This window comes from Gobio gobio (assembly GCF_949357685.1).
Source record: "Gobio gobio genome assembly, chromosome: 18".
Classification (NCBI taxonomy): Eukaryota; Metazoa; Chordata; class Actinopteri; order Cypriniformes; family Gobionidae; genus Gobio; species Gobio gobio.
Genome location: NC_137111.1, coordinates 4,492,639 through 4,512,415, shown reverse-complemented (window position 1 = coordinate 4,512,415; position 19,777 = coordinate 4,492,639). Strand labels below are relative to the sequence as shown.

Here is a 19,777-nt window from a genome sequence, read left to right as displayed (position 1 = left end):
ACCCTCTGTTTCAAGCAGGGAAGATTAACATTTAGTTAATATTTGTGTTTGTCCTCTGTTTTGTCAAAGAAAGTTAACAATAGTTGAGCTGTGTTAACAAGTTTGTTGACCAGAGAAATCAGTGTTTGTGAGTGTGTGGTAACAAAGAAATTATCAGAGAAGTCAGTGTGTGTGAGTGTGTGGTAACAAAGAAATTATCAGAGAAGTCAGTGTTTGTGAGTGTGTGGTAACAAATAAATTCATAAAATGTTTAGGAAAAGTGCTAGAATCATCCCCACAACTGAAAAAGGTGGTCTCGCAGCTCCTTTGTGGACCGAAAGTGATTTCAAATCACAGTTAGGAGTGCAGATGGATTTAATTGTCACAGAGAAAGTTAAGCAAGAACTAATGCAGAAATATGAGATACATCCAGACAAGACTTGGTCGATTGATGAATGTAAAAAAGTTTTAGGAGCATGTATTCGCAAGAACAATGTGAAAGGCATTATTTGTTGTCACAGAGAATTTGTTTTAGCAATAGCTACAGAACAGTCTAAACGCAACTCAGAGCTGGAGAAACAGAACAATGAGCTCCGGGCTAGAATATCTTCTTTGACTAAGAAATTACACCGCAACAAAGATGCAGAAAAAACTGATGAGGGAGAATTTAGTCAGCCGGATAACATTTATCCTGACTTAAAAGCTTTCTTTGAAACAGATGTAGACATCCAATCAGTAACTGATAAGCCAGTAGATTCAGTGAAGGTGTGTGGGGCAAGGAGAAGGTCTCAGGGAATTGAGGGAACTGAAAGTGTTCCTCCCAACTCTTCTGTTGTCCAAATACAAGCTGTTGCCAAAGCGCTAGGACCCAAAGATATCGAGAGACTATCCCAGAGTTTACCCTCAGCACGCACAGAATTTTCTGAATTTAGAAGGGCATTGATCAGTAAAATGCATCTTTACGACATGTCGTTGCCGGAAGTTACACAGCTGATGTCACAAATTCTAACTGAATCTGAATTCAACAGTTTTGAGTCTGCTGTTACTTCCGAACTGCAACATGCCAGTAAGGGTGATTTGAGAGAAGGTGTTGTGAAAATCCTAAAAAATCTCTTAGGACCCAAAATAGATTGGTCGAAAATTACTAGATGTGTACAAAAGAAAGGAGAGACTATAAGTGAATACACTGAAAGATTTTGTCAGGCAGCTGCAACTTACAGTGGAATAGTGGAGGATTCTGAAAAAGTACTAGATGATAGAGGAGCTCTAATCCGTATTTGGGCAGATGGTCTTATAGCTGAGTACAGATCAGCCTTGCCATTCCTACATGTTACATGGGCTAACGAAACTCTCAGAAGTAACCTAGACAGGTTAGCTACATGGGAAAGGGATGCTCATGTTAAAACCCAAGTGAGAATAGCAGCAGCTACGTTTAACCCAACGAAACAAGACAATAGATGGACTAAAAACGAAAGTACATGCCACTACTGTGGAAAATTAGGGCATTGGGAGAAAGAATGTAGGAAGAAGTGGCATGATAATAAAAGAAATAGAATGCATAATTCTGCTCCTTCTCAGCCGGCTTACAACCCTGATGTAGTTCCGCAAGTGTCCACTGAAACTTTAGGACAGCTCGTTCAGGCTCTTCTAAGAGCACAACAAGACCAGGAAAAAAACGAATTGTTGGGGCTGTGAGTAGCTACCTTTCCCCGGTAATCCATCACAATGACCAAAGAATTTTTGTGAAAGGTAGCATACAAGAGAACGAGATTGATTTTTTGCTTGATACAGGTGCAGAAATTACCGTAATTTCTACAAAATTGGCTGAAGATTTAAACATTCCGTACAAGAAAACTAAACTTTGTTTAAAGGGTAACTAAACCCTAAACCAACTTTTTTTAGTTAATGATCTGTAATACTGGGGCTTTATTAATGCTGTTCATTGATTCGAGTAAATGTTTTGACATTTGAGTATAAAGTGTTTTAATTCTATAAAATATGGTGTAAAACCGCCAAAGTGCTGCCCTCTTAAGGTTGAACGGTGGCTACTGCAGTTGAATTTTCCTATTGGATGTTGTGGTACATCATGACGTAGGATGGTACCTCCAACGGCTCACTATCCGCGCCCCTGGCACGAGCTCACCACGCCCTCAGAAATGTTTCCCCCATCACATGATGAGAACGACTTCACTCCAGTATGAACTGTCATGTTACATGAAGTAGAAACATTATGAATAAAACTGACATGACACTTGCTTTAACATTGTAATGAAGAAAATGCGGTTAAATAATGCAGTTGTCAGTACACGTCAGGCTTTTCTTGCGATATTATTGCCGCCCGTCATGTGTACAGATAAGTTTCATACATGAGACGCGCTTTCAAACCCTGACACGCAAGTGGTTGCCGCGGACGCGGTGACGAATAACAATACCGTAACGTGCTGGCGAATATAGTCTAACTTATTTGAGGAAATCTGTTTATAATAGGCTTTTAGGTCTGAACTTATTGGTCCTGCGCTGATTCAGTTACGTTAATTTGAATGAAAATACATCGTATGTATATCAGATATCTGATCTATTTTTAGTGGCATTTAGTATAAGGATTTGACTGTTCATAGATTAGGTCAGTTCTCTTGTGCTGCTGCTTCACTGGCATCGTCTGCATCGGGAGTTAACGCAGTTTGAGCCAGCGGCTCGCATTGATAAGGCTCTGGCTGGGTCTGTGTCTGACTCTACAGACAATTCACCCTCATCCACTTCAGGTGAAGGTAGGAGAAATGACCGCTCTGTTGCAAAGCTGGCGTCACTCTAGTCATTCTCCATCTCTGCGACTCGCGAGTCTGACAGCTGTCAATCAATCCGTCACTGCGGGTCTCAGGTGCACGGCCTCCGCTCAGCCCCGCCCTTGGTTCGTCCCCTCTGTCTCCGCTGGGCTCTGCCCACTTTTCCAGCATTTTTCAAAATTTGCCAGTGGGTGGAGTTAAGCTCTGAGCAGGGGTTTAGTTACCCTTTAACTGGTGTAATTGGTGAAGATTCCGTTTTGTATGAAACTCCGTCCATAGAGGTAAAGTTAGGCCCAAAGACTCTGACTACAAAATTGCTTTGTGCTCCATTAACCCTCAGAGCCCGACGGCATCGCCCACGACGTCATACGGCACCTCCGATAAATATCTATATTATTTCATGAAACTTTTATCGATTTTCTTACCGTTTTTTCCAGCAGAAAGCTAACGAGCTAGCCATCACGGGGGTGTCTTTGGTGTCTTTGTAGCCTTTACAGAAGGTTTTCTATCCAGCCTGGAACATGTGCATCTTTTTGGAGTTGTTCAGCAATAAATCAAAACGCTTACATCCAAGATATATCCACTTGATGTCCATAATTTATAAATTTTCCGTCATTTTTGCCGCTAGCGCGATGCTAGCTGCCATTTTGGATGAGGGTTTGACCAATGACAGGCTGATCCGTCATCCACGTTGGTGTGCGTCATTACGCGAACCACAGCTCTGTTATTGTGGAGAGATAGACGCATGGCTAGTGTTGAGGAGAGAGAGAGAGAGAGAGACGCGCTGCAGTTTTGTGGAGAAAGTTTGAGGAAAAAGTTTGAGAAGAAAGTTTGAGGAGAAGTTCCTGATAGGAACTGTTTTGAGGCTTGGCACCAGTAAATATTCAAAATCCAAAGAGGCCAAAAGCGCCTGGACTTTTTTTGGAAAAATGTAAATAGTTTTGGTTCTGTATAAGTTATCATGTTTATTCCTGAGTTCCAGGACTCCAAAGACTTGAACAAACTGTTTTCCAGAGGAAATATGCTTAGCTTTTATTTATTTGTGTGTGTTTTCAATAAATATTTGAGTGATTCAATTTCCGTTTTATGTTTTCATTTGTCTTTATGGTCCCATAACTTATTTTACATTCAGGTGACATCAATGCAACACAAATATACTGACAGTGCAGCTTGTCTTGAAAAAAAAGAGGTGTGTCAATTGTCTGTGCACAACAGGGTTGATGTTTTACAAGCTTTTTTAGTAAATAACACCAGGCGGAAAATTAATTGTAAAAATACCCTTAGGTCTCTGAGGGTTAAACACAGGTGCAATTCTAGGCATGGATCTACTCAGACAAGTACATCTAACTTTAGACATGTCCTCAGAATCTACTAGCATAAAGGTCTCCTCAGCACAAGTTTCTACCAATAATGAAGCCCATCCTGAGTATACTTTCTTACAGAATCATCCAATTTGGGCTAAAGACAAGGATGATTGTGGGTTTTTGACAGGTGTGGAACCAGTCAAATTAACAGGAACTCCACCTCCTGTAACCAAACAATATCCAATCAATAAGGAAGCTATACAGGGAATCAAACCTATTGTAGAAAAATTGCTGGAGCAAGGAGTTCTAGTTAAAACCAACAGTCCCTGTAACTCACCCACATGGCCCATCAAGAAATCCAATGGGACATGGAGACTCACCATAGATTACAGAGTAGCCAATAAACATATTGATAAAATCACCCCTCTAGTAGCAGATTGTAATGGTTTACCATTTGTTTGTAAGGTTTTTTCAGTAAACGATATGTCTAATGGAATCTTTTCTGTACCCTTGCACTCTGACAGCCAGGCTTGGTTAGCTTTCACAGTTGACTATGAGCAGTACAAGTGGACACGGTTGCCACAGGGATTTCAAAATTCCCCAACAATATACCATCAGGCTGTCAGACGTGATTTGTGTGACCTAAAATGTCCAGTCAAACAGTCCACAATGATTCAATATGTCAATGATATTTTGATTGCCTCTACAGATCACGAGGTAAATCAAACTGAATTGAAAGCATTGTTGGACTATTTGCAGGAAAAAGGACACAAATGCAGCTTTCACAAAGCTCAAATTGCTAAAAACCAAGTCACATTTCTGGGTCAGACAATTGGTGCAGGAAATAGATCTATTACACAAGATTGAGCAGCTTCCGTCAGAGCTATACCTCCGCCTAATACAATTAAAACTCTCCGATCATTTTTAGGAACAGCAGGTTACTGTAGACCTTGGATTGAAGAATATGCCTCAATTGCACAGCCTCTCTATGACTTGTTGAAAGGCCAAGTTAAAGATTCTGATACTGTATGTATGGAAGAAATTCAGCTCAAAGCTTTCAATGATTTGAAGAGAGCACTATGTCAAGCACCAGCATTAGGAATTGCCCAATCTGATAGGCCCTTTGTGCTTTATGTACATGAACACTTAGGCTTCATGACTGCATGTCTAATGCAAGATCATGGGGGCAGTTTACGCCCAATTCATTACTATTCTGGTAAACTTGACATAGTCGCTCAAGGGATGGGCCCTTGTCTTAGAGCAGTGCAGGCAGTTCATTTAGCCCTTCAAGCTTCATCACGAATGGTGTTAGGACAGACGATAAATGTAAGATGCCCGCACAAATTGTCCGCACTAATGAATCAAGCAAGAGTCACTTGTGTCACTTCCTCTCGTTGGGGAAATTGGTTAACGACCCTCACAGCCCCGAACATTGTTCTACAGCGTGCATCAGTCACAAACCTATCCTCATGTTTGATGTCAGCAATGACTGAAGTTATGTTAGAGGATGAAATGACTCATGATTGTGTTACGCTTACATACGCAGCTACAAGTGAAATAGCAGAAACTCCCATTGAGAATGCAGAATTGGAGTTGTTTGTTGTTGGTTCAGCTCAAGTAATTGAAGGTAACAGACGAGCAGGTTATGCAGTTACTTCCACCACTGAAGTGGTGGCTTCAGGTCGTCTTCCAGATCATTTTTTCAGCTCAAGCTGCAGAACTAGTAGCCTTAACTAGAGCATGCACGCTAGCGTCAGGATCGGTTGCAAATATCTACACTGATTCCAGGTATGCTTTTGGGGTAATACATGATTTTGGTGTAATTTGGCAAAGTAGACAGTTTCTAACTTCTGCTGGATCCCCCATAAAGCATGCTGGATTAGTAAAAGATCTAATGTTTGCCATGAAACTTCCAAAGAAATTAGCGGAGATCAAAGTGAAAGCACATCTCACAACTAATACTATGGAAGCTAAAGGTAATAGTCTTGCTGATGTAGCTGCTAAACAAGCTTGTTCCTATACAACTGTACAAGTGTGTTCAGGTAGTGCAGCACAGAAGACAATTTTGCCTCCTGAATCAATCATTGATTTGTACAAAGACGTTCCTCTATATGAAGCATGGACATGGTTAGACAAAGGAGCCACCGTTGATTCATTCGGTTGCTGGACAAGAGGGGGAAAGTACGTCGCCCCAGAATCACTGCTGCCATATTTGGCTCAACAAATACACAATTTGGGACACAGTGGTCCAGCAAACATGAATCACAGGTTCTCAAATCAATGGTGGAATCCAAAATTCAGAAATGTAGCCACCGAAACAGTCAAGAGATGCGTTACATGTCAGAAAAATAATGATGTGCCAGCAGCAACTACAGCAGCAACACATACCCCAGCTCCACCAGGACCATTTCATCACCTGCAAGTTGATTACATATCGTTGCCTCCTTGTAAGGGAAAAACTGATGTTTTGGTAGTGATAGACAAGTTCTCGAGATGGATAGAAGCTTATCCAACAGGGCGTGCTACAGCTGCACATACTGCTAAATGTCTTGTCACTGATTTCATTCCCCGATGGGGATTACCAGATTCCATTGACTCAGATCAAGGTACACACTTCACAGGAAAGGTAGTCAAGGAAGTGTCTAAAATGTTGAAAATTAAGTGGAATCTTCACTGCCCCTACAGGCCACAAGCATCAGGACAGGTTGAATGAGCAAACAGAACAATTAAAACCAGGCTAAGCAAAATGCATCAGGAAGGAGTATCATGGGTTGAGGCACTGCCAGCGGTACTGTGTAGTATGAGAGCGTCACCTAACAGATCTGTAGGACTGAGCCCTCATGAGATTATTACAGGACGCCCAATGCAGATGCCTGGTGTGATTGATCTTAGAAATGCTGATGTACACATTGCTTCAGATGCCCTGATCACTTACTGTGAAAACCTCACCCAGGCAGTACAGAGTGCCAGAGAGAGAGTTGAGTCGTGTTGGCAGAAGCCACTAGAAGGTGGACACACAATCATCCCAGGTCAATGGGTGATGATAAAATCATTCAGAAACAAGCCGTTAGAGCCTAAGTGGCATGGACCACATCAAGTGATGTTGATTACAGCAGCTGCAGTGTTGTGTCAGGGAAGGAAAACCTGGACTCATGTGTCACACTGTAAAGTTGTTCCCCCACCAACAGGGATAGGATAGGACACGGATCAGTGAGGAGCCCAGGAAAGAACTGAATGCAACAGGCATTCGGGGGCCAAACCTGCGGCGAAGATTCCCTTGTAGGCATCCCCATCCACTAGTCCATCCTTACCTCACTGTTTCTTTAGGTGTCACAGGAATTAAGAAATAGGGAAAGAAGGAACAACAATAGCAGACTCCGATTGAACAGATGAGACAACCCTGATGTTTGCTGTCTTTTAGAATAAATACTGCTCTCTTGTCTTTTGTTTTCGTTCTTAATCTGTGAAGATACCACCTGAAGGACAACTAGACCCATACGCACCGATCCTCACCTGCGTATGAAGCCACAACCTCTGAAGGACAACTAGACCCACTAATGAGTCAACTGTCAAGAAGAAGAAAATAAAAAAATACACAACGCAGAGAATGATCTACGGGAACTTCAGTCTTCCATCAACATGATCAAGATTTCCTTGCTACTACTCATCATGGACATCGCACAAAGTGTAGATTCCAGAAACAACATATTCTTAGAGCTGATGAATATGTCAAGAAACACCTTGTTTGCTGGAAAGAAAGTTTGCATGCCACACCTGCCTTCAGTAGGAGCAGGAATCCCATGGGTGGCACATGATGGGAGGATCATCTGTATATAACATCCTGCTCAGCCAATTCAATGGCAGGTGCACCCTGGTTGCTCTCCTACCACAAACAAAGAAGATGGCTGCATTCAAGGACTCACTTATGCACAAACATGGTGGTCAAGGACTCTTGAACAAAATCCAACAAGACATTCTTGATCTTTCAGCAAAATTACATCAGATGACTGAAGATAATTCTTCATGGTTCGGAAACCTGTAAGGTCAACAAAGGACTCACAAGGACTGTTCCAACCACAAAAGAAAATTGCCCGTAATTAACTACACGGACCCTAGTGGCATGTTTGTTTCGGTGGCAGCATGTCATTCGTCACTACAGACAATCAACACAGAGCAAGTGAAATGTGCCTGTAACTTTTTCAAAGTTACATGACTAGACGATGGGGCTTATGCTAAAAAACATAAGCTATAGAATGGACTGATGAAGGTTTAAATTTGTATTATGTGAGCGTTATTAGAACTCTCAAAGGGGGAATTGTGGGATTACAAATTTTAGAAAGTACATTGCATTTAGCATTTTAGGTCAAAATGATGATATCAGATGAATTAGTCCGCTATGCAAATCTTCCAGACCTGTTTTACTGATTTCAGAGGCTCTAGCAAGAGTCTCCTTTCCTGCCAGACCTGTTTTCTCTATTGTGTTTTAAATGAGTCAGATCACTGAGATCCCACCTTTCGGAGCCCAGACGTTGCCCCTTTTGTCTTTAATGGCTCTGGGATGGCTCTTGGAATTGGAGTTCCTGGCCAGTATCAGCATGTGAATAGTTATGCTGATTCAATGGGACTGGTAGGGATTTCATAGTAGGGTGTGTCTTTTTTACCTATACAACATTTGCATTGTATTGTTCAGAGTGTCTCCTCCTCTGCGGTATAACCCCTCCCCCTGAAATGTAGATAAATTGCATTATTTTGTATTGTTAAATCAGACTGTTTTCGGACAACCTGCAGTACAGAGAGTTCTCATTAAAAGAATCACTTCTGTTTTGATCCCGACGTCTCCTGGTCTCTACTTCAAGAAACAACAGAAATTCACAACATGCTTATTCAATCTCTACAGCTGTCAATCATCTTACATGCATAAAGTCTTAGGTTACGCATTAACCATGGTTACTTGCACTGCGTCCCCTAGGGGCCACCAGCGACAACCACAGGCCGGAGCTTCTCAAGAATGGAGGCCTCAGTAGGACGACTCCAAAAGAGGAAGCATAACAGCATTCATATGCAGGCCAGCGTCTATTCGACTCATATTATTGTGCTTTTATGGTGTTTTTGGAGCTTGCTAATATAAATCGCAAGTGCTTGACAGGTTCAAAGCTCTATATAATACTTGTTGAAAACTCTTAAAGGGCTACAAATTTCATTTTATGTTTTATTGCCCACTGTTGAGAATTCTCATGGGATCACATGACATAGCCAGTCATGGGAGGAGCCAGGTCTCCTCAGGTGAACCAAATTATGGATAAGTTGCCTTTGTTTGGTGTGTTTATGTGTGTAACATGTAGCTGAAGCAGACTGTCCCTTTCCTTCTCTCCTAAATGAGTGCTTTCTGTAGAGTTGGTGTGTTCCTGAAATTGTAAGTTTATTAATTTTGAATTGTTTTGTGTTGAAATAGTTGCATTGTACGATTGGGAATATATTGGTTGCATTTCCATTGTGTTAATTGTATTTAAGATTTTGTTTGTTCTTTTGTTTAGAAACCATGCAACTCTATGTCCAATTTCCATTCCACTCTGTCTGATTCCCTGTGACTATGGCCTGATTCACATGCTGACGTGTACAATAAATGAGTATGGATTGAATACTGGATCAACTGTGTTTTAATGGACACACCATCCTGGTAGCACATTTCCTGAACCACATCACATTCAAAGTTTTACACCCACTGTATAGCAATTTACGAATTGGTTTGTATAATATGATGCAACAGAGTAATTCATTGCAGACAAACTTGCTTTCAATAAATCCTGGTTGTAAATAAAACTGGCAATAAAACTTTTGCCCATGAAGCTGTATTACATAGAAAGTGCTATATAAATAAAGGCGAATTTAACCTTTATTTATATAGCACGTTCTATGCAATACAGCTTCATAGTAATACACAGGAAAATATGATGGAGTTAATCAAATTCTGCTGTAAAGCGGTTGCTCCTGAGTGCAGGTTTGGACCAGATTCGGTATGTGACTACAGTAACCTCAGGATAAGGATGAATAAGACAGACTAGTATATGTGTAAATTCCATTCCTTTTGATTTTTCAAATCGTATGATATGACCTTTTTAAAGTGGGAAATCACATTATACATTTGGTTGTCCCTCAATAGTCGTCGCTTTTGTTGTTTTGTTATTTAAATCCACTCTGAACAATAAACTGATGTCTTGGTCAACACCCATTCTGGCATTGTTTGGCATACTGTATATATTTAGTCTGTGTGAAATCATGTTCAGTGTATGATGGGACCATGGACCAATTGATTGGATTGTGATAAGGCGGCATTACAGTTGAAAAACAATAGAAATGTTTGACATCAACCTGATTTAAGAGTTTATTACATACTGAAAATATTGGAAGACAAGTTGTTTTTGTTGTAAAAACTTTACCTTCACATTTTGCATAAGAACGCCTCTTAGCAGCCATAGCAACTAAGCAATAGCAGATAATATTACCAAGAATTATAACACTTTCTTTCTTTAAAAAACAACAACTCAATAATTGCACAGTTGAACATAAGACATACATGTGGCATGTAAACAGTCATCAAATATTCCAATTTGTTTGGGAATGTTGACTCAGACGGTGTTGAGTTTGGTCACAATGAGGACTCGTACGGACTGGTCAAATGAAGAGCAAACACAGAGACCCTGTTTGTCCGGGCTCCAGTCCAGACTAGAAATGGGTTGTGTGGACACAGTGACGTTCTGCAGGAGGGTCACAGACCCGGCCACGCCCATGTCTACATCATCTGCGCCCTTTTTAGTCCTCTGGGCTGGATACTCACTGGAACAATAGAAAAGCAATGAAGAGTCATAGTCATACTCAGTGTTGGGGTAATGCATTACAAGTAACTTGAGTTACGTAATAATATTACTTTTTCCAAGTAACTAGTAAAGTAACGCATTATTTTTCAAATTTACAACAAAATATCTGAGTTACTTTTTCACATTAATTTGACTGACAGCTCTCCTGCCCCCATGTTGAGAAAAATAAGTGCAGAGGTGTGTGTGTGTGTGTGTGTGAACATGATGGTTATTGTAGTTCTAGGCTAAATGTGAGCATTTATTTATCTCACTTGCACAATAGAGATTATGTCCTCCTCAAAATGAGTAAAATCAGTCAAATGCAAACCTCCAATAATTAAATGTTAAATAAAACAACTATTTTTATGCATTTAATCTACCTTTGTATTTAATTTACCAATGTCTTGCTGCTGAGCTTTGATGATGAAAATTACTAGATTTTTTGTTTTTATTGGTAAAACTTTTTTCTCCTGCATCCTATTCCTCCATTATCCAGAGCTGCGCCCTCTAGTGTTCATGCGTCAAATTGCATTTTTACCTCAGCCTGGGGCTTATTATTTCAATTTTGGTATGAAGAGGTCTTTACCGTTGCACAAAAATATAACTGTTACAAACAAAAACAAAACAAGCCCAGCCCAGGTGAGAAAAAGTAACGCAAAAGTAACGTAACGCATTCCTTTTCTTAAAACGTAACTAAGTAACTCAATTAGTTACTTTTTAAGGGAGTAACGCAATATTGTAATGCATTACTTTTCAAAGTAACTTTCCCCAACATTGGGCATAAACATGAAGCACTCTTTAGATGTTAAAAATATCAAAGAAATTCCTTACTATTTCCATAAATGCAGATTCCCCGCTCCACCAGCCGTCATGAAGATGTCACGATTTTGAGGCAAATGCCTCACTTGCCATACTGTAGACTTGTGAGCCTGATATACAGAACGCAAATGAGTATCAGCTGTAACCGTTAAGTGTACAAAAAGATTTAGGAAGCAAAGTGAATAATGTGCTACAATCCAAGCCTTCTGAAGGACTCCCCATGTGACCAACAGACAGAAATCTTGACATCAGCCCATGTCCACTTTGTGAACGAATCATTCTTTTGAATCAGATCTTTTCGATAAGTAAATTGATTCAGTCGGCTCACTTGTATGTTAGATTATTAGTTAAATACTGGTTCTTCTCACACAACGCTATCACAGGGCTTCAGAAGACAGTAATATAGAAATATATCACCCTTTTAGGCTGCTTTTGTGTCATTTCTGAAGCTTAAAAGTAGGGCTGGGCCGATAAATGTATCGGTACTCTGCATTGGCGTATACAGAAATATTACAGTATCTGTATTGGACTCATTCTGAAAAAAGTGGTATTGGTGTCTCCCTATTTTTCATGGTTTTAAATGAGGAAAGCTATTGCCAAATTCACAAATTTGAATTCATAGCAACCCGCCAAGATAAAAGTTTGTTTGAAGAAATTATGACAAATATATTACAATTGTATAGTAAAATGGACTATTATTATTATTATTATCAAATATTATTAAACCAAGATATTTTTCTATCCATGTTTTAATTTAAACAGAACCTTATTTGACACTAAATAAAAATGCTATGTTTTGCTGCAAATAAATACATATTTTAATTGTATTACATTTTAAAAGATTAATTACATTTTTTCGAATCATTTCATTAGAGACCATTTTTAATGATACATCTGCATTCAAATCACAAAACAATCCAGAAAAAATAAATAAAAAACTGATGATTTCATGGCGTTTCTGTTTCCTTTCACTCTCAAGGTCAAACAAACACGTGGAACGCCTTTCCCACTAATAGATGAATATCGTGATAAATACATATGATATGGAAAGAAATATCATGATATTGTTTTTGACCATATCGCCCAGCCCTACTTTGAAGCTTCAGTGCCAATTTACTGTAATTAAATGTTTTCTCCAGTGAGAAAAAGAGTAAATGTCATCGTCATTCAGCAATAAAGCATGTCTACACCCTTTGAGTGAAACCAACCTTCTCAGACACTGAAGCGAAGCCCTTGGTGGGATGCTGGGTCCTCATGTCAAACACGTGGAACTTGCCCTCTAAAGATGATGCCACTAGTTTGTTCATGTTGATGTCTTTTCTGTCAAATTCAACAGAGCACACCTGTCAAAGAAATGCAAAATAAGTTTTATCCATTATACTGCATATATACACAACTAGATAAGACTTGAACTATAATCAAGAAAGCTCTCTGGACCGGATGGACAGTTTCTCATTTTTGTCAGAATGATAATATATAATCCTCTGAATGATTGTAAGGAAGAAATAATGATCATGTGTGTGTGTGTGGAATAAAGACTGTGTGTGAAGCCGTGTCATATCTGTGGGGAGGCGTTTAATAATGCACACTGAAACAGTTCTGCAGAAGTTAAATATGTCCACTCACCCCATTTTTGATATTTGTCTCCCATCGTAAAGCCATATTTCTCAGATCGAATAACTTGATGTCACCATTGTCATATCCAGCACACACACAGCGGTCCTGGTCGTTGAACGCGTGACCTTGAGATGAAACAAGGACAGTAGCAATTCGTTTTTGTTCTCACTGCAAAAAATGCTTTTCTTACTTAGTATTTTTGTCTTGTTTTCAGTCCAAATATCTAAAAAATCTTACATTAAGAAGCATTTACTAGGCAAGCAAAAGTTGTTGTCTTGTTTTGGGGGAAATAACTCAAAATTAAGGGAGTTTTTGCTTAAAATAAGCAAAATAATCTGCCAATGGGGTAAGAAAAAGAAAAATCTTGTTTTCTGTTTGAATTAAGATTAATTTGCTTATTTTAAGCAAAAACTCACTTCATTTTGAGTTATTTCCCCCCAAAGCAAGACAATAATTTTTATTTGGCTAGTAAATGCTTCTTGTTTTAAGAATTTTTAGATGTTTGGGCTAGAAACAAGACAAAAATACTAAGAAAAGCATTTAAAAAAAAAAACATATTATAAATATTGTACTTTAGAACAAAACAATGCCAGAATCTGCCAGACCTGTAAAAAACTGGGTATGAGAAAGATTGGGTGTTTTATCAGGGTATTATTATTTTTACATGTAGATGCCTATTCTGATTCTGATTCTGATTCTATGGCAGAATGCCATGCGACTGATTAAAGATACTGTACGTGGGTTCAGGGTTAAGTCTGGACCATTTATATATTTTGCTTAAAATAGGTACTAAAAACAAACAGACAATGTACATAATATTCAAAAATTTCTCAAAGAGAACAAAATTAACTAATCATTTCAACGTTTTAATTGTCTCTCCTTGTCACAAACCTGGTTTGAACGGTCCGGGTCATAGGCTACGGTTAGTGTGACCTGCAATCTATTTTGCTGCTCACTGTGTTTCTGCAGCCGTTTCAAATATAACCTTATAAGTGTATCATCTTATAGTGCTTCACGTCTTTAGCAGTGACGTGCACGGAGCAGAAAGGGCATGAAAGAAGTGTGTTTGGCTCTTAAAGGGTTAGTTCACCCAAAAATGAAAATTATGTCATTAATTCCTCACCCTCATGTTGTTCGACACCCGTCAGTCCTCCGTTCATCTTCAGACACAAATGAAGATATTTTAGTGTAAATCTGATGCTGAGAAAGGCTTCAGATAGGCCTCCATTGGCATTCAGTACATTTACACTCACAAGTGTAAGGCACTTAAAACGTCGTTACAAAGTCCATCTCACCACAGTGACTCTACAATAATTTTACGAAGGGACGACAATAGTTTTTGTGCGCAAAAAAAAAATTAAAATAACACCTTTATCCAGCTTGTTCTTGTCTTCCGTGTGTGTCTCCACGACGCATGCGTGAGAATATGACGCAGATCCGGCGTTTGGACACATGACCCAGAAGAGATTTGTTTACTAGCAGAGGAAGACGCGCGTGTCTCAGCTGTTGAATTCTACATTGATCGTGCTTTAGGTTTCGGTGTAGTTCTCAAAATGTGGCTAAAGTGAGCATTTCATGGATTCCCGAACGCCGGATCTGTGTCATATTCTCGCGCATGCGTCGTGGAGACACACACGGAAGACAAGAACAAGTTGGATAAAGGTTTTATTTAGATTTTTTTTTGCGCACAAAAACTATTGTCATCGCATCGTAAAATGATTGTAGAGTCACTGTGGTGAGATGGACTTTGTAATGACGTTTTTAGTGCCTTTTATGGGTCTTGTGAGTGTAAATGTACTGAATGCCAATGGAGGCCTATCTGAAGCCTTTCTCAGCATCAGCTTTACACTAAAATATCTTCATTTGTGTCTGAAGATGAACGGAGGTCTGACGGGTGTCCAACCACATGAGGGTGAGGAATTAATGACAGAATTTACATTTTTGGGTGAACTAACCCTTTAATAAAACTATTACAGGAATCAGCACGGAAGGATCATTACCATTAACGGCCCTGAGCGCTTGAGTTTAGATTCCCGCGGGTCGGGCCGATATTTCCCTCCACTATCCTCGGGCCCTTGATCAAGCGTTTGTGTTTTTTTAATCATTACTGTAATAGCCTAATTAGGTGGGCAGAAAGCTATGCCATAATCAGGAATCATATATATATATTTAGCAAAGTAGGAACTAATACTACAACTAAGAAACAAATGTGTGCAAAGTTGCACAAGTCAGGATTAGAGATGTGTGTTAAACTCTCAGCTCATGCAGTGATGGAGCTCAGCATCTGAACAGAACCGCTCTGAGACGCCATCATGAGCTGATCGCGGGAACACTGCGCTTCGCTTAACTATTTCTTTTAGTTTCTAATTGTTTCGTTTAAAAGTGGACACTTCAAGCTTTCTCTGCACATATTCCTCATGTGTGTGAGGCTGAGTTTGGGTTTATTTATGAGACGTGTTCAAGAGCAATCGTGAATTACTGTATTCGCAATAATGCAAATACAGTCATTAAATGACGCAGTATTGATGTGCGCATGCCCAGTGGCCGTAGCTGTATCCCTTCTAGTCTTTACCATGCAGGACGTGGTGTGATGACATCACCGTTTCACAAAAAATACGGATTGGCTGTACACACGAAACCGCAAGGGTGTCGTTTTCAGATTTATCCACTCTGGGACCTGGTTTTGGGCTCCCAAAATGCCGGATCTGTCTGGACGAAATGCTGATACTATACAACATTTTCACGTACACAGCGAAACGCGTCTCCGTGTGGACGGGGCCATAATGTATTATATAATGAAAATCCCAGAACATGTGTAACATGTTCATTTTGTGTCTTTTTTCAAGGTTGATGCTGGTCGCTATTCACTGCCATTATATGGACGAGTGCGAAAAAATTCTCCTTTTGTGGTCTGAGAAAGAAAGAAGGGCAACAACACCAGGGTGAGTAAATGATGCCTTGATCTTCATTTTAGGGTGAACTATCCCTTTAAGTATTAAACAGGGACAAACAGTGTCAGTGTTGCAAAGTTCTTCATTCCAGGAATCAGAATTTCATTTATAATCACAATTCAGTTTCAACAATAAAGCAGCTCTCCAATGTGTTCATGTTCACGCATCTCCCCTCAACGGACTTAAAGGGGTCCTATAATGCCTTTTTACACGATATAAAATAAGTCTGATGTCCCCAGAGTGTGTATGTGAAGTTTCAGCTCAAAATACCCCATAGATCATGTTTTATAGCATGTTAAAATTGTCACTTTTTGAGGGTGAGCAAAAAAGCTTTGTTTTTGTGTGTGTCCCTTTAAATGCAAATTAGCTGCTGCTCCCCGTCCCCTTTCAGGAAGAGGGCGGAGCTTCAAGAGCTCGTGTTAGCAGCTCTGATTACCTCACGCAGACAAACACTGAAACTGTTCAGCCTTTTATGTTCAAACCGGAGTCGGACAATGATGGAGAGACTCAAGAAGAAGAGACAACATGTAGAATGAGACAGGACGTTTCTGAAGGGATAGTTGATGAATTTATGAGTTAACGATCTTCAGTCTTTGATTAGCATTTTCTGTCATGATAATCTATAAAGCGCTCGTGTGGGAACTGTTGTGAGATGAGCAGAGAATATTCAGACGATCATGTGGTTATTGTTATAGTTGTGGTGGTGTGAACTCGGCTATTCTTTAAAGGGTTAGTTCACCCAAAAATGTAAATTCTGTCATTAATGACTGACCCTCATGTCGTTGGACACCCGTCAGACCTCCGTTCATCTTCAGACACAAATGAAGATATTTTAGTGTAAATCTGATGGCTCTGAAAGGCCTCCATTGGCTCAATGCACTTTACACTCTCAAGACCCTTAAAAGACACTAAAGACGTCGTTACAAAGTCCATCTCACTACAGCGGCTCTACAATAACTTTATGAATCGGCGAGAATAGTTTTTTTGCGCAAAAACCCCCTTAATAACGACTTATATAGTGATGACGATTTCAAAACACGGCATCATGAAGCTTCGAAGCGTTATGAATCAGTGAGTCGAATCAGCAGTTCGGAGCGTTATGAATCAGTGAGTCGATTCAGCGGTTCAGAGCGTTATGAATCAGTGAGTCGAATCAGCAGTTCGGAGCGTTATGAATCAGTGAGTCGATTCAGCGGTTCAGAGCGTTATGAATCAGTGAGTCGAATCAGCAGTTCGGAGCGTTATGAATCAGTGAGTCGATTCAGCGGTTCAGAGCGTTATGAATCAGTGAGTCGATTCAGCAGTTTGGATCGCCAAATTTCAGCAGTTTGGCGGTTTGACACGCGATGCGAATCATGAATCGACTCACTGATTCATAACGCTTCGAAGCTTCATGAGGCTGTGTTTTGAAATCGTCATCACTATATAAGTCGTTATTTAGGGTTTTTTTGCGCACAAAAACTATTCTCGCCGATTCATAAAGTTATTGTAGAGCCGCTGTAGTGAGATGGACTTTGTAACTTTAGTCTTTAGTGTCTTTTAAGGGTCTTGAGAGTGTAAAGTGCATTGAGCCAATGGAGGCCTTTCAGAGCATCAGATTTACACTAAAATATCTTCATTTGTGTCTGAAGATGAACGGAGGTCTGACGGGTGTCGAACGGGTGTCGAACGAAGTAATTAATGACAGAATTTTCATTTTTGGGTGAACTAACCCTTTAACATTTAGAACGATTTTAGAATGATTTCGTTATAGTTATAGTCCTCGGAGTGAACTGGCCTTTATTCCCAAGTTTTAATGGAAATACCCACCGAAAGCTACAGTCCAGCAGTCCCTCTTGGTTTCTCCCTCCATCGGCTCCATGTTTACCACCGGTGTGTCTTTCTGCCGGGAGTCCCACACCTTGACTGTACCTATTCATAAAAAATAAAAACACAAAAAAATTCATAAAACATATGAAGTCCGAGTTCTAAGTACAATAAGGTGAGTTCCCCACGCAATAGTGACCATCTCTGCTGCCAGTGACGATCTCAGGAGCCCCGTCCCCGATGCCCAGGCCGCCCACGCCATCGATGCCGTTTATGATCTCCTTGTGTGCTTTGACGGAGTACACCGGGCAGTCGGGTGCTTCCAGATTCCTGCAAAACAAGCTTTCATTATTACATTGCACATTACTGGCCTCAGCCTGGATGCTGGACATGCCAATGACACAACCGCAAAACAACCAAACGTTCTCCTACCAAACATTGAGGTTGCCGTCGAAGTCTCCTGTGGCCAGATGCCTCTGCTGGAGAGATGTGGCTCCAAACGTCCCACATTTGATCGGCTTGGCCTTTTCTATCTGGACACACACACACACACACACACACACTTTCATAAACGCATACCACTTTATATTAACCCTCTGGTGCTCTTCGTTTAGGGGTTGCATTGGTTTCATAAGTGACCGGACACCAAAAAATTACTTCCTCCACCCCAGTAAAACCAATGCAATTTATTTTTCTTCAATAATATTTTTTCTTTTTAATTTTGTATTTTGAGATGATTTGATGGTATTTTTTAATATTTATGCAATAATTATGGTCTATTTTTGCCATTGAAAATTATACAAAAAATTTGTTTTTATTATTGCAGTATTTCAGGTTAAAATAGAAGGCAGATTAGCCCCTCTTTTGGAATTATTTAAGAAATCCTGCAACCATGTGTGTAACCACTAGAGGTCTCAATGGAGAGGCTTGAGAATTCACTAGTTCTCTTTTGGACACATTTAAAATTTTTTTTTTTTATATATATATATTTAAAAAATCTTAAAGACTTTTTTTGTTTTGTTAGAAATATAGATTTTTTTCTGTGATTTTGCAGATTTCCCATTCATTTCCTATGGTGGTCATTTTTGACCGAAGATCACAAGTGGGAATATTTTTTTTACGACCAATTAGCATGCTCGAATCATGACCCCATTTTTTTGTGTGTTTACAAACATAATGCTAGAAAAGTCACCACGTTTCATATCATTCTGATGAAGCAGTGATTTTTAAAAATTCTAAATGGTTAATCGGTTCAGTTTTTCATAGGTGTGTGTGTGTGTGTGTGTGTATATAAGTGTGTGTGTGTGTGAGTGGATGTGTCAATATCACACTCTTGATGTTTTAGAGTGTCACTCATTTACTGCGGGGCACTTTTTGTACACAGCAGTGAAGATTGTAGATTTGTAGATTGTACACACAAATATTCAGAGAATTTGTGTTTTTGCAGATTTCCCTGTCTCTCGATTTTGGAGACATCATTGAATCGATTGTAAAATCGATTTTCTATGTCTAAAGACGTTTCCTCTTCCAACGGCAAAATATAGGCCAATCCACGGACAACTAGCAGGCATTAAGATGAACGTAAAGTCAGTCATATTTCTGATGATTTATTGGTGTGAAGTTTCATGCGCAGATGACAAACAGGCTGTGGCGTAACTTTGCTT

At 39.8% G+C, this 19,777-nt stretch overlaps 1 protein-coding gene across 1 annotated transcript in view; it reads right to left on the bottom strand.

Annotated features, from left to right (window-relative positions):
* Window positions 1-10,006: 10,006 nt before the first annotated feature.
* dnaaf10 (dynein axonemal assembly factor 10) overlaps window positions 10,007-19,777 on the bottom strand; it is an 11,112-nt gene continuing 1,341 nt past the window's right edge. The window contains exons 2-8 of the mRNA XM_079843467.1: window positions 18,546-18,646; window positions 18,313-18,443; window positions 18,117-18,218; window positions 13,366-13,481; window positions 12,948-13,082; window positions 11,752-11,849; window positions 10,007-10,900 (exon numbers count right to left, since the gene is read on the bottom strand). Of these exons, the coding sequence (XP_079699593.1) occupies window positions 10,693-10,900; window positions 11,752-11,849; window positions 12,948-13,082; window positions 13,366-13,481; window positions 18,117-18,218; window positions 18,313-18,443; window positions 18,546-18,646 (891 nt within the window). The 3' untranslated portion in view covers window positions 10,007-10,692. The remainder of the gene's footprint in view (window positions 10,901-11,751; window positions 11,850-12,947; window positions 13,083-13,365; window positions 13,482-18,116; window positions 18,219-18,312; window positions 18,444-18,545; window positions 18,647-19,777) is intronic.